This window comes from Macrosteles quadrilineatus, unplaced genomic scaffold, assembly GCF_028750875.1.
Source record: "Macrosteles quadrilineatus isolate MER2022 unplaced genomic scaffold, UCM_ALF_1.0 Scaffold_6__1_contigs__length_79288215, whole genome shotgun sequence".
NCBI lineage: Eukaryota > Metazoa > Arthropoda > Insecta > Hemiptera > Cicadellidae > Macrosteles > Macrosteles quadrilineatus.
In genome coordinates this window covers 51,985,522-52,011,329 of record NW_026542599.1, presented here as the reverse complement: position 1 = coordinate 52,011,329, position 25,808 = coordinate 51,985,522, and the positions used below count along the sequence as shown (strand labels likewise).

Here is a 25,808-nt window from a genome sequence, read left to right as displayed (position 1 = left end):
CGCAAAAATAGTTCTGTTCATAAAATAAAATTATAAATGCCTCAAATTCAATTTTATTATTTTTTAATTATAAAATTAAACCATCATAACCTAACCGAACTAACCAAACTTGCTGATAAAGAAATAATATAACAAAAGTTTAGTAATCGGAAAAATAATTCTGTTTATTAAATAAAACTAGAAATTGCTCAATTAAAATTTTATAATGACTTAATAATAAAATTAAACTGTAATAACCGAACCAAACTTGCTGATAATAAAAACATCTTGGACAAAAAGTTAATGCTACCAGCGGGATTCGAACCCGGGACCTACAGTATATCAGCCCAACACGCCAACCATTAGACCACCGAGGCCGATGGCTATTGTCCGTTTTGTTACGGTAATGGCGTTCCCTCAGCTAATAAGAAGCCCACAGCTGTCATCGTAGCCTCTTCTATACCTCCCCTGAGTAAATACCGACCCCGAAAGGGGTTTTTTAGGTCAGAATATGTCTATTATGAATATGTAAATCGGGAATGTGAGCTATAACCATAACAATTTCCAGCCCAATCTGACCAATAGTTGCGTGATTTAACTTCAAACAAACAAACACACAAACTTTCACATTAATATTATTAAAATAAAATAGGATAAATCAAATTCCTGATTTAAAATATTAATTTAATTTAATTTACAATATTAAATTTAAAATAAATGAATTAAAGTACAGTATTTAATTTTACTGAATATAATTCCAACTGGTTAACTGCCAGTGTTCATGGGAGCGAGTGGTCGGGGTGGCACGTTGTCGCATACGTGCGAGGTGGCAGGTTGACGGCACCAAACATTGAGCGTACACGTCAACCCACCACCTTGTTATAGAGTGGTGGTGGGTTGACGGGGTGGCACGTTGACGCATACGTGCGAGGTGGCGGGTTTCCGTAATCAAACATGGAGCTTCAAGACAACCCGCCACCCACCACATATGATAAAAACTGGTGGTGGTACTTTGTCGTGGTGGCTCATTGACAGGAGTGTGCACGACAACCCACCACTTCAGATAAATGTGTGGTGGCGGGTTGTCGTGATGGCACGTTTGTGGTGGTGGGTTGACGCCTCTGACCAAAACACCGAGGCGGTGGTTTGACAGTGACCCGTTAAAAGCTTATTAACTTTAATACTTTACAGTACTTTGAAATGGCGACTATACTAATGTGTATTTTAATCGTATTAAATTTTTTGTACTACAAATTAAATGTGTTAATATAAGAAATATAAGGAGAGGAACCTCTCTTGAATTTAGAATTTAAGAATTACATCGTTTTTGTAAAAAAGAAGAGCAATTACTGCATTCTAGTAGTAGTTTTGATAACGATATTCGAACGTGAAGCATTATTGATCTGCATTTTCATTGGCTGAACAACTCTTGTATTCGGTGGTTGTTGTCCAATGACGTTTTGTGTGTGGTGTAGGTGTAGTACGTACTCTTATGAAGATGGCAGCTCTGCCCTCGCCTACCCAGGTAATAGTTTTGTACAATAGCAAATATTTATTCTTAACTTATGAAAGTTGGGGATTTTTTCCAATTTATCGTCAGCTTTTTTAATTTTGATCGTTTGAAGCAGATATCTTGTTAAATTTGTATGACATGCCAAATATAATAAGGAGGGATTCATCATGCAAAAATCAATTTTTCATTTCCTTTAGGCATATTTAACCAGGTCTTTTAGAAGTATTTTTCCTGGTACATAGTCTTTTCATCGAGATTAAGTTAATTATTTCCTAACTAACCTAGTAAAAAATGCTCATATTTTTTAAACTTCCCATTCAGTGTGGTCATGCCTGGTGTGGTGAGGCCTATGGCAGAGTAGGAAACGCTATCGTTGGACTCTGCCGTTAAAAACTATCTTTAATTGCCCTTTCTCGTAAATAATTTTTCCCCATAAATACAATTTTTATTACTATGTTTTAACGATTAATTGATTAACTAGAGATTCAATTCTACCACAGGTCTTTCCTCACATTGCTATTACAATTTTTGGGTGTAGTCTTATCTAACCTAAAATAGGGCTGACTTAAACGCCAAAGGCAGTTGCTTAACCCAACTTATAAAGTCAATTTGGCTGTTTTGGAACTTACCAGCATCTTTCTTAGGCTTTTCCAACTAGGCCTATAAAAAGATAAATCTGACAGGAAATTGTAATTTTCATACAATTTTATGAGCAAAGAAAACAAACCAGTTTAGGCAAACTAAGTTAAAATGTATTTTCATTATTTCTCAGGATAAATCACACTTAAGTTAAGAGGTTTAACTAAATAGGCTAGGGCACTTTCCTGTTAAAGGGAACATTCATTATTAAGTTATCGATGATTTTTTTTCGATAAGTTTATCGATATTTTGGTTTTACTTCACAATCTGTATTATTCCTTCTGTTTTAATATTTTCAAACATATTTAAATAACAAATTAAGAACTATTTTTTAAGGCCAGGCCTGACCTTTTTTAGGCAAAAATAAATAGCCCATAGGCCTATAACTTAGCCTATATTGAATTTTAGAAAATGAAACTATTCTAAACTGACCTTTCAACTTAAGTTAACCAAACTTGCTGTAGGCTAAGTTAAGTTAACTTAAGTTACTGTTTCAAAATTCCGTTTGATAACAGAAAATTCATATGGGGAATAGGCTCTCAAACAGGATGTTGAAATTTTACAGCAAGTTTGGTTTGTTACCTGTTAGTTTAGAACAGTTTCATTTAATTATAGGCTAATATTTTTTTAATTGTTTGATGATACTGAACAATATTTATTTACTGTATCCTTAACTTGTCGTAGTTGTCAACTGATAAGTTATGTTTCAATTTGTTAACTTACTTATAATCAATATAAGATATCGGATTGAAAAATAAAATATCGATAAACTTAGGCCTATATCGGAAAAAAATCATCGATTATAATGAATGTTCCCTTTAGGCCTAACAGGAAAGTACCCTTAATAGTACCTAAGAATAATTAACCTTTGAGATTAAATTACCTAAATAAAAAATACGCAGAGGTTACACGTCCGGTAACCGAACGTGGATTAGGCGTCCGGCAGTGACGTCACCGGGCTGTGGGGGCCTGGAACACCATTTACCACAACGATACATATGATGTAGGTAGGCCTATAGCCATCGGTGTTCGTGGTGTAGTGGGTAGAATGCTCGGCTGATATAAGAGGTAAAACTTAAGTTATAGCCTACTATAAATCAAATCCCATCGGTAACACTAACTTTTTGTCAAAGATTTAGCTTAGAATGGGCCATTTCTTCTTAACTGTACATCTTTTGTTAGAATTTGAGGCATTTCTAATTTTATTTTATGAACAGAATTTTACCTTAATTCGATTTTTTCATTATCAGCAAGTTTGGTTGGTTAAATTAGGTTACAACAGTAACTGCCGGACGCCTAATCCACATCTGGTTACCGGTCCTGTAAGTTTTTTATCCTCTGCCTAAAAAATAACAGGGCTAGCCTAACTTAAGCCATTTTTCCAACAAATAACTTATGAGGGCAGCAACATTAACTTACTTAGATGAACTTAATTTCTTTTAAAACTTTCCAGTCGATAAACAGCAACAATAAACTGTAAATCTTAGTCTAACTTATTTTTGAAAAGCACAATAAACTTACACATCTAAAGTGTTAAGTTTATACTCCTACGGTAGGTATAATAAGTAAAGGAGGTGTTAAAGAAGTGGAATGGACATGAGTAACCTCAGTTAAATAGATGTAGGCTAAGTTTTGGTGGTTTTGACATTCTTATCCAGGCTAGTGCCGTCTGTACCTGTAATTTGCTTTTAACTTAGGTAGGCCTACTTAAGCTAGGACTTCAATTATTTAGGGTACAGTTCTGCAGAGAACCTGCGATATATTAAGTTATCGGATGAATAGGGTAACAATAAATATCGATGTTTATCCGATTCAATATATATCAATCTAGTGGCGGTTCCAAGGGGGGGGGGGCTACAGGGGCTAAAGCCCCCCCCCCCTTGGACCTCTGGAAAAATAAATTTAAACGTACATTTTGTCCTCAAACACACAATGTCATAAAATATCTACAATTTAGTTTTTATTAAACTCATAAGCGATGACAGGAGTAGTATTCAGTTCCACATAGATAAACTTTGTGGACAATAGCACAATGAATAAAACAATATTACACTATCGAAAGTTGTACGCATCATCCAATTTTTACAGCAGTCAGCTGTTGACATGCTAGGGCAAAGGCGAGCGCCGAGCACGCGAGCGAGGACGGGGAAACAGCTGATTTCCTGATGTTCCATAGTTAGTTGTCAAATTGTCTGCTAGCCACTAACTTTACACAGGCATCAATCAGCAATCAGCGGTAGCACCAGTAGCCTATTACTATTGAATATATAAACACTAGTGTTTAAGTTTATATAGTCAATGCTATTACTGAGTTTGATACTATACATATTGTGACAGATCTATGAAATGGAGAAAAACGTAATGTTAAAAAACGTGTCTACTTGCTTGCATGGCATATAACAGGTGAAATGGATGGTTTAAGGACAATGGGCACAGTTCTAGCCGTTAGAAATGGCTTTATAAAGTCACCGTTTGGCTTTAAGGAGATATTGCTTCGTAGTCTATAGTAGGCCTATGTTTTGAAATTCATGAATGCAAGTTTGTCATAGTTTGATTTTTAAAATGTCTACTTGCTCATGAAAAAGACAAATAACAGGTGAAATGGGAGGTTTTTGGACTGTTGGGCACAGATATAGACATTAATAATGGCTTTAGAAAGTCAGTAAATAGCTTATAGGAGGATATGACCGTAGCCTACAATATGTTTTGAGATTTATGAATGCAATCGGCGTGGTTAGTTTTAAAAATGTCTACTTATTTATGACAAATAAATGGGGAAATGGGAGGTTTTGCACACAGTTCTAGACGTTAAAACTGGTTGGTGAAAGTCACCCAACGGATTTTAAGAGGGTATGGCCGTAGTCTACAGTGTGTTTTGAAATTCATGAATGCAATCGTCATAGTTTAATTTTTAAAATTCTATTTGCTCACAAGACAAACAACAGGTGAAATGGGAGTTTATGGCCAATTGGGCACAGTTTTAGGTGTTAAAAATCTAAATGGCTTTAGAAAGCCTCCAAATGGATTTGAAAATTAAAAATTTTCCCGGAAACAGTGCCCCCCTGCTTTATTGGGGGTGATCCCGACTGTTGCTTCCCCCATTGACAAGGTCCTAGAACCGCCACTGTATCAATCACAAAATAACTTAACTTAGTTCTGCCTATTGTAAATTTTTTACCTAATGTTAAAAAATGACTTGTTTTATAATTTGTTTAAGTTTTTATTCATATTTATTAATAAATAAAATAAAACGTTAACAATAAGTTAATTCAACCAAATCTGTTTTCAATTTTCAATACTGTTGATATAGTAACCACATAGAAATCAAAAACACATGGCTTCTTCCATTTTAATTCTTAAATAACGCAGGCTACCCTATAATCCAAAACAAGCGCATGTACGAGCAAACTTTTTTCTGTCTGAGGATTTTTTTATATATTTCTTTAATATGGGGTATTTGGCCACGAGAAATCGATTGGCGCTGGTCACAAGGCTGGGAAAAATCTGGTTTCCGTCCTGCAGCCCTTGAAAGTGAACATGTTATTGTCAATACCTTTTTGTAGCTGAAGTTAACAAAAACAGCTGATACTGATTATTATTACCTGTACTATCATCATTTTGATTTAGCCTACAAGTAAACAAAAATAACTGTATTGGTTAGTTTGCACTAGAAACGTTTTAAAGAATAGTTATATTCAGTTTGGTTTACACATACCGTTAGTTATTAAGTACTGTTAAATGTTTTCAAGGTTAATTTACAAGATTGAGAATGAAGCGCAGAAGACGTTCAAAGCGAATATAAATAATCTGAAAGTGAAAGAAGCTACAATCGATCTTCAGGAACAAAATTTCACCTCCTCGTCAGCGGATTTTGGATATTTACGATTGGAACCGATTGATGTGTCATGAAAGCACACAACGTGTGTCCAAACTGATCCGTGGTCAAAAGGTAGTTCTTTAACATCCAAACTGATCCAGAAATCTGACAGGCAGGAAAAGCTTTAGATTGAAACATCCAGTTTTCAGTTTTCAGGCGTGGGGTTGGCCTCTACTCCCAGTAGCCTTCAGGTAGCCTTAAACACACTTTTCCGTAGCATTTAATTATGACTGTCCATCATAAATTCAAAACATCAAAAAATATGAGCTTTCAGTTTATATAAGTGTACAGTTATGACAGTGGTTACCTAATATTAAAACAAAATGTTATTACTCAAGTCACGGTACTGCACAATCTAAATGCTAAGACCTATGAAGCGAGTGTAATTAGACCCACATTACACAGTTGATATTATTTCAGCGATTAAATTAGCTTTGGGTTTGTAATGAAACTGTTTTTGTAAATGACAAAATGTGTCTGATCATGATATTATTTTAACTATTAGGGTAAACCCAATTAACACAACCGAGCAAGGCTTGGTCCCCCAGTACTCTCAGAAAAAGCTTAGGATAGAATAATGAAAAAGCTTTGATACGGTAATGTTGTTTTTTGAGCGGAACGAAGCTCTTATACTACACCACTGCTTTTGTTTTACAAATACTCCTCCTTAACGGCTGAAGCGATTCGCACAAAATTTAGCACAGTCATAGTAACCAACCATGGGACGGTATAAATCTGAAATGGTACAAATTGGACCACAGGGATTTTTCTCTACGTGAATTTAAACTTTTAGAAATTTAACATGGGCTTTGGATTGGTCGCAATGACATTATTTGCAAGATAACAATAAAAAGGTAAACAAGAGTCGCAACATATGTTAGTCAACGAGTCATCTAAAATAGCACATTAGAAATACTGTACAAAGAAAAATGGAAAAACAATCGCATTGGTCACCGAAATTAGACTAATGCACCATTGACTTTAAATACTCCAAATAGGAATTCCATTAATGGAACCAAATACACCATTGAGTTTGGATACTGGAAATAGGCACTACATTTATGCGAATCAGATGGACCAAATGTACCTACCATATGACTATGAATACTGCAAGTACACAATTTATTTACGTTAAATAAATGTGCCATTGTGTTTGGATATTGCAAGTAAATAATTAGTTTACATGAACCCGACGTATCATTGCCTTTGAATAATGCAAGTAGATTTCTCATTTATGTGAAGCAGGTGTACCTAACATTGATTTACTGCAAGTAGACAATTCATTTACGTGAACCAGGCCATTCACTTAAGCACCTGTAAATAGACAATCCATTTTAGTGAAGTAGGTAAGTGTACCACAGACTTTGGATACTGCAATTAGGCATAATATTTATGCAAACCAAATATATCATTGACATTGGATAGGCTACTGCAAGTAGACATTTATTTATGATGCGAACCAGATGAAACATAGACTTTGGTTCCTACAAGTAGACATGACAATTCATTTACATGAACCAATAAATTATGTTATTAATTATGTTCAATAACGATCCAGAGGCTATACCTCCAAATAATATACTAGCACTGCCCCATTAATCTAACTGCCATACAAAGGGTACCCAAACTCAGCACCTTTAGCCTTTACTACTTCCTTCACCACTTCCTACGTCGTAGACCTGTTTCCTTCCCTTATTGCATTGAAGTTGATCCCAATCGCTCCTTCGCTTCGCTCCGCTCAAAAAATTTGATACAATATTAATATTGAACCAAATAAATATCGACTAGTGTACCTGTTGCTCGAGTTCGAGCAATTGCTAATTATTACAGACGTTTTTTAAACCTATTTCAATTTGTGTCCTAAAGTAAACAATTCGTAAATACGTGACTCTTGGCTTTTCGTATCTCTTTTAGTTTTTTTGTAAATAACAAAAACCTACTTTTCCTTTATCGAATGCATGTTATTTGGTTTTAACAATAGACTAAGCATAATGCTTAATCTATGGTTTAACACTAAAGGCCCCATTTAATTTAGGGTTAAACTCAATTAACATGCATTTCATATAGGAAAAATAGTTTTTTTGTTATTTACATAAAAGCCAAAAGAGATACGAAGTAAGTCTAAATTACAAAGTTGAGAATTGAAAAACCTATAAAATGATGTGCGACATATGTTGCTATTTAAAAATTTTAAACAATTTGTATTTGAAAATTTTCTAAAATAAATTTTTTATTTTTTTTAGAATATTTTTTAAAACATTTTTTTTGAATTTTTATGATTAAAAAAAAAACCGTTACTTCTAGCATATCACTGTAAAGCTAATTTCAAAACAAGTAAGAAAATTCAACTGGAAAAGGGCTAAGTGCATTGGTATTAGAAACACAGAGTATTAATACACTAGAAAACCCGTGCGGCTCAATGAGCCGCATAGTTTGAAACATAACACCGTAAAAAAAAACGATATGCTTAAAGTTGAGTAATTCCAGTTACATCTTAGAGTTGTTTAAACACTTGTTAGAAACTAATTTTAAATATCTCTATTTGCGTTGTCAAGGATCATATACATTATTTCTGCTCTAAGTTTTAACTGATAACTTCTGATGAATGCTAAATGATCTGTTTCAATTCGAGTTAACATGTTGCAACAAAGTTTGTCCAGCATTGAGAATTGAAGAAAACTTTTGCTTTACTGATAACCTGTGTTAATTAATTTAATTTTATTTCTTTTATTTTTGAGACATCCCCCTAAACCAACGAATTTTCAACGTAGAGAATCCTGAAAAGTGGGGTGATATCAACCATTTTATGTGCTCCATTTTTTAAACATAAACTCTGGGTTACCAACTGGGCAGCCATAATCTGCTTTGAATAGGCTAAAGCAGCAACACCATTGAACATTAGTTAACGTAAACGTGTTGTCTGTCAGTCACAGTATATGCCCCACATCAGAACTTCCTCACGTTGTTCAGTGGAATTTATCTTAATACCTGTCCCAAAGTTTTAAAAGTATGGATTCATTTATCGAAATAAGTTGGATAACTCTTGTAGCTATAAGATTTTCGGATAGAAATGATCATTTTCTCTTTTTGAGCAGCGTATATTATTTACCTCTCCTGAATCATAAAAATAAACTTGACCGCAACTATTTGATTGTTGAATACATGAACACTAATTCCTTCACTTATGTTTGGTCTAATATTGCCACTAAAACTTTCAATAGCAATTGAGTTTTAGAAAATTCTTATTTTTGACTTGAAATGTCTGGATTGTGTTGGTGAATTTAGTCTAAATACTTTGTATAAGTTTGTCCGAGGAACTGGCAACATATCCTAGAAGTAAACAATCCAATTGTGTTTTCCTCAATTGAAGTAGAGCTGTTGATAATACAACAGTTTACAATAAAAACATAAGGTCCGCCAAGATTTGATATAGTCTTACTACTTGAACTTATCATAAGCAAGGCATTATTATAGTGTCTACTAAATGTTTTGAAATATCTCGATCTGTCAGTGTCAGAAGTAAACTTTTCTTGCATGCATTCATTTTATCTGACATCAGGCAAGTTTACTTTACCACGGTGGCAACACTATGTGCTTCGTATATTTTTTCACTTCCAAAGTAAATTGCATAGCAGAACTGGCAAATATTATTCGTCTCACCAAGTGAATGTGGTGTATCTGGATGGGTATCTATCTGTTAGACCAGGCCTCTCTTTTTCTACTCTTCTCATACGCATAAGATATCTTACTATTAATTGTCTCCTCCTCCCGTTTTCAATATTTCTTCTTTGAACTTGAGGCATTTTCTGTTCTTCCAACAAAACTGGTTAACTGTTTAACTTGGTCTTAACCTACTGAATATTACGAACATTAATATTTACTCACAAAAATCTAATGAGTTTCTTTTTATAAACAGCTGTTTTTGTATGTATTTTTTCTAATTTAGTAAGTAATTTTTCTATGTATTTCTTATGGGGAAAACCCGACCTTTGAGAGGGTCTCACACCCTTAAGGGTAGGAATTTTTAAATTCTAACCTTATTGCAAAACTACATATTGAGACAAATCTTTTGACACCTTAAACGTTGATATTGGTCCACAAATAAGAGAGGAGTTGCGTTAACAAAAAACGGCTTCATGTATTATATATATAGCCTAGATATTGATTTTTTCAAAATAAACTGCCGCCATTTTTAAATGGAAAAAGATCATTCATTTCTGTTTTCACCAAAATGTCTTTCTATTAAATTCCTTTAAAATTATGTAGGCCTATAGCATGACATATGTTTACATTTGAAAATTCTGAGATTCGAACTAGTGACCCCCAGTTTTTGACACACCCTGTATCGGAAAAATCTAAAAATATTTTTACGTTATTCCTTGGGGTCAATTTAGTTGGAAATAATTTTATTTCATCCTTGTACATTGAGACACCTTATGTGGGGCACCCTGTATACATAAGTTATATAAAAATTTGAACGAATGATGTTTTTGGCCTCTGGGGACATCAAAATGAAAAATTAAATCGGTCCCAGGCCTAGGTCTTACCATGCCACCTACGTTAATAGCTACTTCCCTATAGGGAAATTCGCTGAAATCAAGCCAATTAATTCAGAACTGACAAAGATTTTCACCTAACCTACATAAATCTTATTTCCTTTTACTCTGGATTTGAATATCCTTATATGTTAATGTAGGTAGCACTATCCCAGCTTAGCACTAAGTTAATTGGAGCCATAGGCCTTAATGGTTGATTTATGTTTTCCAGGTGGCTGGGAACCATAACCCCATATATGAATCATATTACCTGCTGGTAAGTATCTAACTTGATAGCTATATTTATACTAAGCTATGTACACACATACACCACACACACACACACACACACACACACACACATACACATACCGCTTTATAGCCGGGTTTACACGATGCCAGTTGGCAAGACAATTGTCTTTGCCAATTGGCATCACGTGGTTTTGGAATTGTCGTAGGCCAGGCAAGTTGAACGAGAACCTGTTCACACGTGGCCAACACTTGCCCAGACATTTTACAATGAACCAGGGTACTACTGCCAAAAGACAAGTCAGTGCTATTGGCCTCTACACCGTTTACACGGCGCCAATTGTCACGACAACTGGGTTTTCGAGGGGTGGGGGCTTCACTGGGCCCAGCTCATTGTCCTCAGTCTATTCCCGGAGACAACTGAATTTCGGGACAGTTGGCGGGCCAATTGGCCTGAAGTGTTTACACGAAGCCAGTAATTCCAAGCCAGTCAGTTGTCTCCTGACAATTGTCTCGCCAACTGGCATCGTGTAAACCCGGCTTATGTGACAATTGGAATGACCCAATTTGAGTCAGATTCTGTATTCTGTTTGAAAATCTGTGGATCTGTTTTGAATTGAATAATGGGCAAAAAATCCCAAAACTGGCTTCAATGCAGTCTGATCTTTTGGTACAGGAAGTTCCATGAGTGATTTCTGTCTAGCTGGATTGGGGCTAGACTTAAGGGAAACCAAATGCCTCAATTCTAACAATGTAAGAAAAAATCCCGATTTGTTAATGGATGGTGTTGTAGATTCTGTTTACACAATTCATCGGAGACCTTAGCCTTCTCATTGATGAGCTGAGAAAGTGTTTTTTGGCCGTTTTCAATCATGCTTACATCATGTGTCACCTAATAGACTCTAATTTTCACAGCGATTAGATAGCTATCAATTTACCAATGTATGTATGGATAATTTTTCCAGGTTGATCCAAACAATCATGGAAGTGTTGGTGCTTTAGATGCAGCTAAGTTTCTAAAAAAGTCTGGCTTATCAGATGGAACGCTCAGCAAGGTAAGAATTAAATTATGAAATAGGGGCTGTTAAAGACGTATAAGAAATGTTTGACACAATTTTTCCCTTAGTCTTTGACATTGAGGTGAATCTTGTCAGAGACTTGTTTACAAATGTAAAACTAGGCTATTACAGAGTAGATAGAGAGGAACTGTTTGGTTATCAAGCAATGATAACACATTTGATAAGAACCAACGTTATCACTCTGAGGACAAAACTGGAGACGAAACTTCTGTCAGTACCAGTATGTTTATTTAGGCTATTTGGAAGATACTAGTTTCCTTCCTTAGTAACATAGTACTATTTTATGTTATCAGTAGTCTTAATCACTTTTGACATTAGAATGTAATATAGAGCACATGGGCCTAGAATGTTTGGATTTCTTTTTAGAATTGAATAGCAATTTTATCTGAATGGGAAAAGTCTAATCTGGCTTATGATCATCAAACGTCAAGGTTTGAGGGCTCTGCCTCTAATCTTCCTTAATTGAAAATGCTTACAGTGAAATATTCTAATTTTGTGTTACTTATAGTGTAAAAGATTTGTTTCTTGTGCCAGATTAGACTCTTTTCCATCCAAGTAAGCCTGCTATCCTCCCAAAATCCTATTTTTGCAGTTGAGTATGCACAACTTTGTTTAATATTTAGCAGTATTTAAAAAGCCAATTTACTTTAATCTGTGGCAGAGCTCTATATTTTATTGAAACTAACTTAAATTGTGTGTAACAAAAACAAAATAGACCATGTCTTTGAAAAATAGGCCAAACGATACAGTAAATTGAATAAGTCATTGTTTATTCTTTAACTTTTTTGTTTCACCTGCTCATAGTAATTTGTCCAAAGACCTAACTCTTGGCTAAATTTTAATTTACCAGCTAAGGCATTGCAATTCTTAACAATAGTATGGTTTAAAATAAGTTATGTAATTTTACAGATCTGGGACCTCTCTGATCCAAATGGAAAGGGATATCTGAACAAACCTGGATTCTTTGTGGCTCTGAAGCTCGTATCACTGGCTCAAAACGGGAGAGATGTCAACATAGCCAATATTCTAACAGATGTCCCTCCCCCTAAGATGGTAAGTAATGTTTTCTGGAGTGCAGTATCAGTAAGAGTGTTTTTGCTAAAATTTGTATGAACTTTTTAAGATATATCCCATTTTTTTCTAAATGGTTAGAAATAGCTAATTGCCTGGAAAATATTAGCTATGCCTTCAACAACAAACGTTCACATAGCATCAAGTAACTAAAATTGAGCCTTTCTATAGTTTAAATGAACTATATTTAGAGTGCACTTTAAAATTAGCTAGTAAAACAAGAAGGTCTTCTTTTAAGTGTGAAGGTATAAAAAACAATAATAGCAGGGACTTTTATCAAAGAACTCATTTTATTTCAAATAGTAAGATAAAAATTATACAAGGAGTAGGGGTTAATATAATCATTATGACATTCTGTAGTACAATCTTCAGTTCAGAGTGACTGTTATTAAATCAAGACTGTGAACTGCATCGGTTCTGACTTGGATTTTGAAATAAGGAGTGTTCAGTTTAAATAAACTTCAGTAGTGTATTCTTGTTATAAGTTCCTCCTCTTTTATACTTTTTTTTGGCAAAAATGCTTTCCTAAAGTGTAAATTAAATACTCGATTCTTTTGAAAGATTATAACAATACTGGTAGGTAGTGCATAATGCTCTAAAATATGAGTAACTGAGTGATTTGTCTAATGAAGTATCTAATTAAGAATTAAAAATTATAAGTAACAGATTATTCAAGACTTAACTTTTATCAAATATTGCTAAAAAAGTTTTTAAATAAGTAAGTATATTCAGTTATTCCAGGAATTAAAATCCAAGGTTCATTACCTCTTTAAAATAAGGTTGAGTTAAAAATAATTTTAATATTCCGTGGATGTTTTGAAGGCAGTTTCAATGTTATTGCTGCAAACATTCTTGAATTGCGGCTGTTTGGGCACAAGTTGTTGGCCAAGGTTCAATTTGGCTGGATAAATATTTTGCTGTTAGGAAATGTACTCGGTTATCTTATAATTGACTCAATGATTACTGATTCTGTATTGATCAATCGAACACACTAATTTAACTGCAGTAGGGACTACAGACATTTAATTGATTACATATAATCTATTATTTCTTATCTCTCAATTTAATGAGAAACATGTGTTGGCATGTATTTATTTAACTCGAAGGATTCCTTAAGCGTGTATATAACCTTTAGGGTTGATGGAAAATAGCACAATGCATTTAGTGTTTCAAATTATTAGTTAAAAAAATATTTAAACGTGTAGGGGTAGATAAGAAAATACAAATATGGAATGTGTCAAGTATTTTGTGAGCTAGATCAAGCTCACATGAGGAAAATGTTACAATATGTTTAATGAGTTTGCATGATGTTACTATTACTCATACATAGTCAATGGAAACGATATAACATGGTTTTAGAATTTTTTGATTTTTTCTGAGGGCAACAGGCTTATCTGAATGGGAAAGAGTCCAAACTGGTACAGCATACACAAAACTAACCTACTATATACATAACACATGAGAATATTTCAATTCAATTCAATTCAAACAATTTTATTCATGCAATTCTTAAATTAAATACATAATCCCATGTGCCATGCAAAGCACGCGCGGGATGAAAAACACATTTTTATTACTGCATTTCATTTTCTTGTTTCTGGCAGCAAACGGTTCAGTTTTCCTTCTTTGTCACTTTAACAGAATAGTGAGTAGACATTTCCTATTAAAACAGTTTTAATCATATAAATAACACTTATGTTATAAATAAACAAATTAGAATAATTAGACCCCGTTCCCGATAAGAAAACAATTTATTCTTGGGTTTCTAACTTAAGTGGGACAGGTTCCGCATTAAAACAGAAACCACCTGGACGACCACGGACTGCAACAGGCCCCGGAAACGTTGATGCAGTTAGAGCTTCAGTTCAACAATTTCCTCAACGATCCGCTAAAAAGCATGCGGCAGCATTACGGATTTCTGATCAAAGTGTGAAAAAAATCTTGCATCATCGAGATTTAAAAATGCATCCTTACAAAATTGTAACCACACAAGAACTGAGTGAACGAGACTGTGGTGTCCGTGTAAGGTTGTGCCAAGACCTTCTTCGAAACATTCGTCCCGAAGATGTAGTGATTGTTTCTGAAACACACTTTCACCTTTCCGGAACAGTGAACAGCCAAAATTGTAGGTACTGGTCTGAACAAAACCCACAAGCACTTCATCAACGGCCACTTCATAGCCCTAAAGTAACAGTATGGTGTGCTGTTTACAATTCCGAAGTGGTCGGACCTTACTTTTTCGAAGAAAATGACAGGAATTTAACCTTCAACAGTGAACGCTATTGTGCCGTGCTCCGCGACTTTCTCCAACCAAAACTAAGGGAGCTTTTTGGTGAAATTGAGAACGTGTGGTTCCAGCAAGATGGCGCTACAGCCCAAACAGCGCGGCAGTCACTGGCATTAATGAAGGAAATGTTTCCTGGCCATGTGATCTCTTTGCGTGGTGACATTGGCTGGCCCCCACAATCGCCGGACTTGATGCCCTGTGATTTTTTTTCTTTGGGGCTATTTAAAATCAAAAGTTTATGAACAATGTCCACAATCTTTTCAAGCCCTGAAAGAAGCAATTACACATGAGGTTGAAGCTATTCCACCAGAAATGACTCAAAGAGTAATGGATAACTTCAGGGAAAGACTCAACCAGTGTGTCGACAGTGAAGGAAGCCATTTAAGAGATTTTTTATTTAAAAAGTAAGACTAATGGTAGACCCTAAGAATGGTACATTTTCTAAAATGGCAGAATATGTACTTTTAGTTGGTATAAATAAAAACGTTCTACCTAATATGGTTTTGTTTTTATTAGCATCCCTTTTAGGGGAGGTTTTTCTGTCGGACCCTGTATCAACAATCCTAACAAATTTACTTTTGTTTTGGGTCAATTGAAATGAAACTTTCTTGAAACAAGTGTTATATAGCATATTTTACATAACTGTACACTTATAATCTTGTGATGTTTTGACAATAGGCGGACGTTCCTGCAGTGCTACATAACAACATCATAAACTCTGTACAAGCCACACTGAGCGATTGGGCAGTTAAACCCCACGAGAGAGAAAAGTACGACCAACTCTTTGACTCTCTTCAACCGCTCAATGGAGTCATTCCAGGGAACAAGGTAGGTAAACGTTGTATACAAATTATAATACTAGCTAACAATTTCCAATGAAAAAATTTTGAAAGGGTTATGAAAAGAATAAAACTTGGTTAAGACCTATCACCTAATGGTGATCGTAGATTAGAGAGGAAAATGTAGGACAGGCTAATGTTTATAGTTGGATGAGTTTTTTTGGTTGTAGTTTTAAAGTTGTTGAACCACTCACTCTACATATACTAGAATCATAGTTTGGGCCATTACAAAAATGTAGAAAATTACAGGCATAAAAACTTTTAACATGTTTAACATACAATTTCAGTTTCTCAATTTAGATATTTAATATTTACAGATCCAATAAATTGTTAACAAATGCATCATCACTGATTAGTTCCTTAATCTCTCAATCAAACAATGTTGACATTACTAATCACTATTCTAACGATGTTTTGTCAGGTCAAGGGGCTTTTGTTGGATTCCAAGCTACCAATGGACACGCTAGGGAAGATATGGGATCTGGCGGATATGGATAAAGATGGAAGTCTGGACAGACATGAGTTTGTAGTGGTAAGTTTTTTTATGTTTTTGTTTGGCCAGGTTTCATTTACTAACACATCTAATTTTTCAATCTTTTATTTCTAAACCATAAAAATCATACAAAACATACAATTACATCTATAACCATACAATAAACTAATCACACACTTTTCAAAATAAGAAAATTGGCAAAAGACGCATCAGACTTAAAATTAAGACAGCTTGAGCAAGCTCATCAACTAATACTTAAATCTATGACACCATCTGGTCTAAATTTGAGATAGTGTACAAAAAATATGTTCTTCCTTTCTATTAAAATTTTTGTTTTTACTTTATAAAGTACGAGCTCTAGGCCCGGTACCGGAATCAAGTGACCACTTAAAATTGAATGATTCAGAATATCTAGTGTACGTGCATAGAGACACATTTTGGCAGTTTAAGTGGGGAAAATCACCATTTAAGCAATAATTGTCACGTGACCCCCTATTTCTTCCATCCGATTATACACCTAAAATATAGTGATACGCATTTTAATCTGATAATCTATATATATAAAAGGCAAAGCCCTCACTGACTCACTCACTCACTCACTCATCACTAATTCTAGGTCAGGGGATCCAAAACTAACAACATTGTGCTGTTTTAGGCAATGCACTTGGTTTACAAAGCGTTGGAAAAGTACGCAATCCCTAACAGCGTACCTCCTGAACTGCTGCCTCCAGGGAAGAGGAAAGATCCTCTACATGCAGCTCCTGCACCTATCATACCCATAGCACCCATCACAAAACCTGTGGAGCATGCTAAGGTATGCATGAGCATGGGTAGACCTTGACTATGGATACCTAGACCTAGATATAAGTACATATGAGTTTTGGATTGTGTCTTTTTGGAGCAACAGGGAAAATAAACTTGGACAGCATCTTGAAAGAACAAAAAAAGAGCCATAAAAATAATTCTTAAACTAAATTATGATCAATCAGCCAAAGAGGAACACTTTGTAAATCTTAAAATTCCCACAGTTTATGGACAATACATCTATGACTGCATACTAATTTCTAAAAATGAGGCAGTAAGTTCTAAATCTTCCATATGCCACAAGTACAATACAAGACATAAAAATTAAATAATACCAAATCATCACAGCTTAAAATTTTACGAGAAAAAACCAACATATCCGGGAAAGAAATTCTTTATGCATTTACAAAAAAATATAAAGTCTGAAAAGAATATTAAAAGATTTAAGAAGAAACTCAAAGAGTTCATAGTAAACAAACCAATATATTCTTTAGATGAGTTTTTCCGACCTTTGTTCACAAAAGAACTAAAAAGTATATTTCAGGACAAATTGTGTTAAAATAGTTAAGGTTCAGAGACTGATGTATTTTTAATATAATTGTTTGACACTATTTATATGTACCTATGTGCATGAAATAAATAAATTTTGGATTTGATTTGATTTGATATTACATTCCCATGTGAAGTTGTAAGATATCCTTGATCTTGTGTGTAAATTATACCAGTCCTACATTTCAACCACATATGTCTCTAAACACAACAGAATTTAATGATGTTTATCCAGTGCTTATAATTTATTGTAATGGTAGGGCCTAAATTTTTTTTTGTAATGTGAAAATTTTTTTACCAATGAGTTGTATGAACCACGGGATATTTTTTTTGACTTTGTAATAAGTAAAAATGTCACTGCACCTCATTGTGGCTCAGCAAATGTTTGAATATCATTGCTGTTGTAGCATAAATGTTTTATAATTTACACATAAAATATCCCTATAAATTGCTTAATGACAAGTCCAAAGTATCCGAAAACTCAAATGTTTCCATAGCAGGTGCTGTAAACTCTCTGATAAATACAAAGATCAATAATGTCCTTACATTAATTAAGTCCTCTCTTACTTAAATTTTTTTCATAACCGCACTGTTCCAAAAATTCAGATCTATAGTGGCATCGTGTCCGTATATTCATTGCATCCCTGGGTATCATCATTCAGAGTTGTGCCAATCATTTAAATAAAATATACGCAAGTTATTAGTGAACAAGAAACAAATAACCAACCTGTACCAACTGTTTTGAAACAGTTGACTGTTATGGAATTACTTAATTAATCTGAATTGTCAGTGTTTACAATTTTGAAATTGAAAGTTTTATGTTATTTTGTCAGGTTGGAGATGCTCCATGCGTTTTGAATTTTGTTTTTCGTGGTACTGTAACCTTTACTTAACCTAACCTATAAGCATGTTAATAATTTAACGAGATTGCATGTTGTTTTGGTCTAACTAAGGAGTTGTGCCATGTTGCCAGACACACAATATGTGCTCTGTGGACAGCGTTCATTTTTGTAATTTTCAATAATAATCAATAATCAATCAATAAGATAATCTTTCATAAATTAATCATCAAAGGATAGTAGACTCACCCTATTTTAACCAATCCCCACAAGACTGGCCTTTCTTGTTTAACCAAACAGATCTGTAAAAATGGACGACTGTTTAGAGATATAAGTGGTTTTCTTGGTAACATAGCTGACCAATTATTTACAGTAAATCATTGCTTAAAAAAAATCAATTTGTCTCCTACATAACCTAATAATACCTAATAGGAACACTTTCTTAGAAAAAAACACACACTATGAAATTACAGTACATTCATGGTAAATAATTATGTATGTATTTCTCGTCCGTAAATTTTACTTGAAAAGTCAGGCAGTTAACCAAGTTAGACCTGCATGAAAACGGTTCTATTTTATTGCTGCAATATAGATGAGAGCTGAATCTGCCCCATAAAGGTTTTTACCAACAGTTTTAAAATTCAGGGTTGATGAACCAATCTCTATATTCGTCGGACAGAAGCAGTTAAGCAGAGCAACAGTTCGTTTTGGGGTCAGTAAAAAGAGTTTACAATTTTATTTCCCTTGTGTTTATACTTGCAGCCGGCCGTGCCACCAGCTCCCCAGGCACCGTGGGTAGTTAGTGCTGAAGAGAGACAAAGATATGACGTTATGTTTCACCACGCTGACGTGGACAAAGACGGCTTCGTCTCGGGACATGAGATCAAAAATGTATTTCTGCAGTCGGGCGTTCCACAACAAGTGCTCGCTCACATATGGTAAGACCTTGCGATGTAGTCAGTATTTTTATTAGTATTTTTAAATACAGCATAATTTAACAGAGTTTCCACGAACGTGGAAGGTTTGGGATATTAGTTTAATTATAGGGAAAGATAGTGAGTGTTTTGAAAAAGGCTAAAACTCACTGAAGGTCAGGATAGTTAGAGAAATTGGATTAGGCAGAAAAGAGCTTATAAAATCAGAAAAGTTAATGAAAAATACAATGCACTCAAAATATTTGTTGGAAAAGTTCCCATGTTGAAGTGAAAAAAATACTTTTCTAATTTGTTGTTAATCCTTTGTTTTTATGTTTTTATATTGAGGCAAATGTGGTCTATAAGGATGGTAAAAGCCGCATTATTTTATAAAATTTTGGTAATTTTAACCCTAGATAAATATTGATGTATAAAAAAATTACATGGTCAAAAATATGAGAAAGGTCAAGTTAATTACTATACCAAGGTTTGCATTATTCTATAGAATATTTGGGTTATGTTTAGATCTGTCCTTCTGTTTGAATATACAACTCAATGGTCATTTTTTAGGGGCCTATGTGACATGAAGCAAACGGGTAAACTGAATGGGGAACAGTTTGCCCTGGCTATGTGGCTTATCAGTCAGAAACTACAAGGGAAAGATCCTCCACCAGCCCTTACACCTGAGATGATACCACCCAGTGCGAGGGGGAAATCTGCAGAAAACCAGCCTGTAAGTGTTGTCTTATCACTGAATTCATCTTTACCGATTAAATTTAACCAGGTCTTCTTGAAATAGTTGGAACATTTTTATTTAATATTTTATCAACCAAAATTCTACTTTAAAGTGTTTTTCTACAAATTGTGCTCAAATCGAAACAAGGAGAGATGGAGTTAAAAATGAGATATCCAAACTGTGGGACTCTTTAAACCGCGAATGAATTTTTTTTTTTTGTCAATCGTAGAAATCCCTTGAATAAGCTGTGAATTTTGTCATCAAACCTAAAAAAATGGGAATGGGACGAATTCCGTTCCCTGATAAAAACAGACAATATAAACGAACCATCAATACTGTATATTTTTTACAATACAATACAATCTATCTATATTATTAATACGCTACATAAAACTTTGTAAACAATAAGGCTTTTTTGTTTTAAGATTTAACCCCACATATTATATACCAAAATGTTTGTCTAGGTGTGTAGATTTGCAAACTGACCTTACATTTTTGAAAAAGTCCCTTGTGGGCTCTGCTCCAGTAGCTTTTAAAGTTCCCATGTTATCCTTATGACGATTATATTTGTTTACATTATAATCAAATCAGCTGGATAATTTAATTGCTGTTAATATTTTAGTTGCAATTTAAGGAAACATGTGCTACAAACATTTTAATGACTTAGTTGAAATTAAATAAATATAACCCCCAAGACGGATCGTATTAGTATGGTTGTTATATCTTAAATTTGTGTATTTATCGTTGTTTTGTGTCGCTATGACGGATCGAGTTAGCATGATTGTAACTTAAATTTGTGCATTTATCGTTGTTTTGTCTAGCTATAATTTGTTTATTTGTTGTTTTTCCTTTTAAATGCCTCCGACGCGACGACAACGAAACATAGACAAGAGGCGTAATCGTGATAACGACCGCAGCTACAGAACAGTGGCGCGTTAAGGGAGTTATATACATCGATGGTAATAGGCTTAACTCATCACAGTCAGCACCTGACCCTAGACAATCTCAACTATTAGGTTACAAATGCGCCCTAACACTACCCCAAAACGACTTTTCGTTCTCAATTGGCCCTCTATCAATGACCTGTATTGCCTGTACAACGAGGCACTTTGAGAAGGAGAAGTTCGGCCGGAATGCTTTAGGTTTATCAATAACGAAGATAAATATGATCTGAGTTACACACCGGTAATCTTTGAGTTGACTCTTTTAAACTCATTGTAAATATGACTGTTATTCATTTTGAAATAACTCCTGTAATACTTTGCAATTGCTCGAATTCGAGCAACATGTACACTAGTGACAATGTGAAAGCAAAACACATAAGAGTGGACTAATCCAAATTAATTGGGATGCGACCTTGTTTGAATTAGCCAGGAATGCAGTAAAGTTGCATTATAACAATGTATTTTAATGACCATGTATTGTTCCCATGATCACAACAACCGTGTGATGTCTCTCTCGAAAACATTGGGATCGCAGAATAATCCGTATCTAAAAATAGATCCTTTTTCTAGGTTGAACATATATCTGCTTTGGTATATTTATGATTATGTACATTTGTATACAAAATAGGTCTACAAAAATTAGCTGTGAAGCAGTAAAATCATAACCAGAGATAGGTTTCAATGTAAAAACAACCACTACAAAGAAATAATTAGACTGTTTTACGTAATTTTATTACTGAACATAATATGTCGTATTATCTTACAAATACAATATTTAGGAGAAAGTAAATGCCTTGTAGTAGACCCAAGCAAATGTAGCAAAGATAACCAGTGTACCAATAACTGTCACTGGACTTTGAAAATTCAGGATGAAATGTTCTTTTTCAACCAGAAGGCGCACAGTTCCTACCAGCTCATTTCTTTGCCAACATCTGAAATCATATAAAGTGTTATTTCACACAATATTCTGATTACCTTACCTTATCTGAGGAGCGACTCAATCTTAAGAAAGTTTTTGGCCCAGCCAGCAGTTTCAGCACCAAATCTTTCTTGATCTCCTACATTACTTTACAAATTCTAATGTCTCCTGATATTTTTGCTGCTGAGTGAGCAATATCAGAACCGACACTCTCCTCAGTGGTTCCCTGATGTTTCCGGGACGGCGGCCATCTGAGTCCTTGACCCCGGGAAGGTACCGATCTTGGATTCCGGTGCGGGAAACGCTTTCGTGTAGGTGCGGGAATGCATTTTTACCTCCTCCCCACAAAAAAATGGTCTCTTGATATTTGATCACTACATGACCGTCTTGGACGTTGTGTGGATCGTTTTCTGCCACCATTCTCGTTTTTACTGTGGAGTCCAGCTCCCTTTTGTTTACTTGGCCCATCTGAGCTTATTGCTTTCGATTTTGGCATTGAATCAAGTTTTTAAAAAATAGCTTGAGCCTCAAGCTTATTTCTAAGCTTTGTGTAGTCATGCTGTGTAATAAGTTGATAATTTTCTGTGTAATTTTATCACATAATAAAATAGTAATCTATAAAGAAAACAAGAATAGTGGATTATTAATGGTTCATGAGTCTTTATTTAAATGACTTGGGGTTTGATAAACCAAACAGAATTAGAACAAAGTTCTATCTTTTATCTTGCCTGGCAGGGTACAGCCCTTAAGGGAACAATTCCGGCATTCGTCAAAGAGGTTAAAAACCGTACAATACTTTCCTCGGAATGGTCAATCTGATATCAAGACCTTCCGAATGTGAAATGGCATCATTATCCTCATGCTATCTCACTCGGTCGGAATACTCTTATTACAAAGATACTTAACACTACATATGATACTTAATCCTACATCCTTAAGATATTTAATTCCTGAAACATTATTTATAAGCTAGGATAAAACTTAAGTATTTATCCTAAATAAATGATACTTCTGTATCCCTTCAGGCCTTGATGTTATCTCCTGGTACCTGCTACAACTCATCAGCTTGTTCTGTTGCTCATCACTTACCTTTTTTTCTATAACCTTATCCATGGCTCTTAAATCTACTGCTATGCCTGCCCTGTGTTATGGTTTCCCATATATTTAGCGTTTCGGCATTACAATGCCATCGTCAGACTACAAATACTCAGCTGAAGTAGCATCGTTGAAGTTTATACACATAACACATACAAACAATACAAATAATTTCAAATATTTACAAAAACCGATCAGGCCTGTCGTACTGACGGTTGACATGTTCCCGTTCCGAGCAAAAAGCCGACTCAAACTTTGAATAGGGTAATGTGCATTTTTCATGGTAAAACAATTATCACAGTGTACAGGCGCTTTGGACGTCGTGGGTCAGCGCTGAGCTATTAGACGTCGTGCAACTGGCAGCGGCTTTGGACGTGGTGCAACTGATACTTTTTTTCAAGAGTGTAAAGTGTGATGTTTCATGACAACCAATCCCATGACGTCCAAAGCTTGTAGAAATACTATGTTTATTACAGTTACAGTAATTTGGAACATGGTGAGATTTGGACATCGTGCAACAGTCAAATACTTTATTGGACATTGTGAAACAGCTCAAAAATTATATTTTGCCCGTCGTGGCACTTGTACGTTCCGAACTAAGCTATTCCTACACCTCTACCTATTAGTTATTGCCTAAAAAGAAAGCATTTGTCACTTACGAGAACACCCTGCTGTCTTCGTACAATACACTTTGGATTATTATCCTGTTGTATTCATCAATCTTTACCCTGCCATTGGTTTCATTCTCTAGAATTGAGTTGGTGAGAAGTTTCTTGCCCACGTACCATTCTATTGGTATGTCACCATTTCTGTTACTGAAACAAAGTTTTTGCGTAGCGTTAGTTAATGTTAGTGCCGATGTTGGTTGCAATGGAGATTAATTGAATTAGTAGTGTATTTGTACAATACATTTGGCTAAGGGGTTTGATGTTGAAGGATATTTATGTATTGTGCAAATGAAAAGTTTCTGATTCAGGACATGGTCATTCAAATATCTGTTGTAAGTTAGTAGCGTTATTTATTGGTCTTGCATTTGTAAGCCAGACTGTTGGGTTGAGACTAGTCCCCACCACTATTGTATTCTTCTAGATTGCTCATGGGACTTATACTTATAACAGTACTTCTTTACATTCATATCCCCTCACGGATCTGTAGTAGTCAGTTATAAACAGTGGTAATTTAACAATCTTTTTAACTGTTCATACATTTGTAAAGTTACATTTTTGCATACCGGTTGTTTACTAGCTTACTTATTTTACAAAATCATTAGACAACATTTTTAATCCTATGCCAGATAAACCAACCGTATATTTATTTAAATAAAGTATTAGGCCTACGTTACCGATTTGAGACAAACTTCCTACTTATTACACCAAATGTGTCTTAGTTAAACTATTATTTTATTTAGCTAGCTTAAATTCATTAGATAAAAGTAACTTAGAGGCTCAAAAAAGAACCTAGGTATTTAGAACTTTTTAATTTTGTATGAGTGTCAAAAATGTCCAGGTTAAACTAATAACATTGACTATTGGATACAGAAGTTGTTGTATTAATAGTCAAAGCTAATAATTAAATCTACGAATCCTTCCTTTCATGTTCCTAATCCTTTTCCTTCCATGTTCCAGATTAAAAATGTTATTGAGGCCTATCCTAAATCAAACGGAGCAGTAAATCCTTACCAAAAACAAGACAAAAGAAGAAGAATGTTAATAATCTGGATTTAACTATTTTAATTGAAAATGCAATGTAAAGTTTACCCTACCAAATTGAAATCTAGTTCACTAGCGTGGAATAGACAATCAAGTTCCAATAAGGTGGAAGAAAAAGTAAAAGAAAAATTAGTACCAAATGTAGTTATTGAGGGATGGTAAATAACTCATTGTAAGAGAAGAAGGAAATGGACGAAACTGCAAATGATATCCCTTCTCCTGGTCGAAACGGAACAAGAAATAATAGTCTTTGTAGAAATTCAAATATTATTCCCGAATTTAATGAAGAAGTTATCATTTATATCAAACTACGTAGATAAAAGTAATCAAAGCATACCTGGAAAATAAAAAATGTATTTAACCAAAAATATTCAATAGATTTTTTAATCAGGTGTGTGGCTGTGTACAGTTCTTGTAAACATCATTTTGGAAATAGTCTTAATGTAGTACCAATTTGTCAAATAAATAAAAATAACAAGTATCTATAAATTCAGACTTCTTTTAACAATTTATTATTTATTCTTTTATCTTGATTCGACTCACCCCGGACATTGAATTTTGTAAGGTTTGCCGTAAACAGCAAACTGTACAGCTCGGCTTACAGCGGGAAATTCTCGAGGCAGACCTTGCTTGACGGAGTAGATACCTGCGGAGTTGTTTGCAGTTTCTATCACTTCACCGTGATCGTCTACTACCACGAACAGTACACTCTTGGGGCATGACAACTGTGAAAACAAA

At 34.6% G+C, this 25,808-nt stretch overlaps 1 protein-coding gene across 2 annotated transcripts; it reads left to right on the top strand.

The window, feature by feature from the left end:
* The first annotated feature begins 1,426 nt into the window (after positions 1-1,426).
* LOC128996781 (epidermal growth factor receptor substrate 15-like 1) lies at positions 1,427-25,559 on the top strand. 2 transcript variants are annotated; one of them, XM_054422244.1, is made up of 10 exons: positions 1,427-1,504; positions 10,776-10,820; positions 11,758-11,847; positions 12,781-12,924; positions 15,908-16,057; positions 16,490-16,600; positions 17,217-17,375; positions 19,516-19,691; positions 20,238-20,400; positions 24,987-25,559. In XM_054422244.1, the coding sequence occupies exons 1-10, from the start codon at positions 1,472-1,474 to the stop codon at positions 25,083-25,085; spliced, it is 1,170 nt and encodes a 389-aa protein (XP_054278219.1). In that variant the 5' UTR covers positions 1,427-1,471; the 3' UTR covers positions 25,086-25,559. The 2 variants fall into 2 exon arrangements, with proteins under 2 accessions (XP_054278219.1, XP_054278220.1); XM_054422245.1 differs by lacking the exon at positions 17,217-17,375.
* Positions 25,560-25,808: the final 249 nt, after the last annotated feature.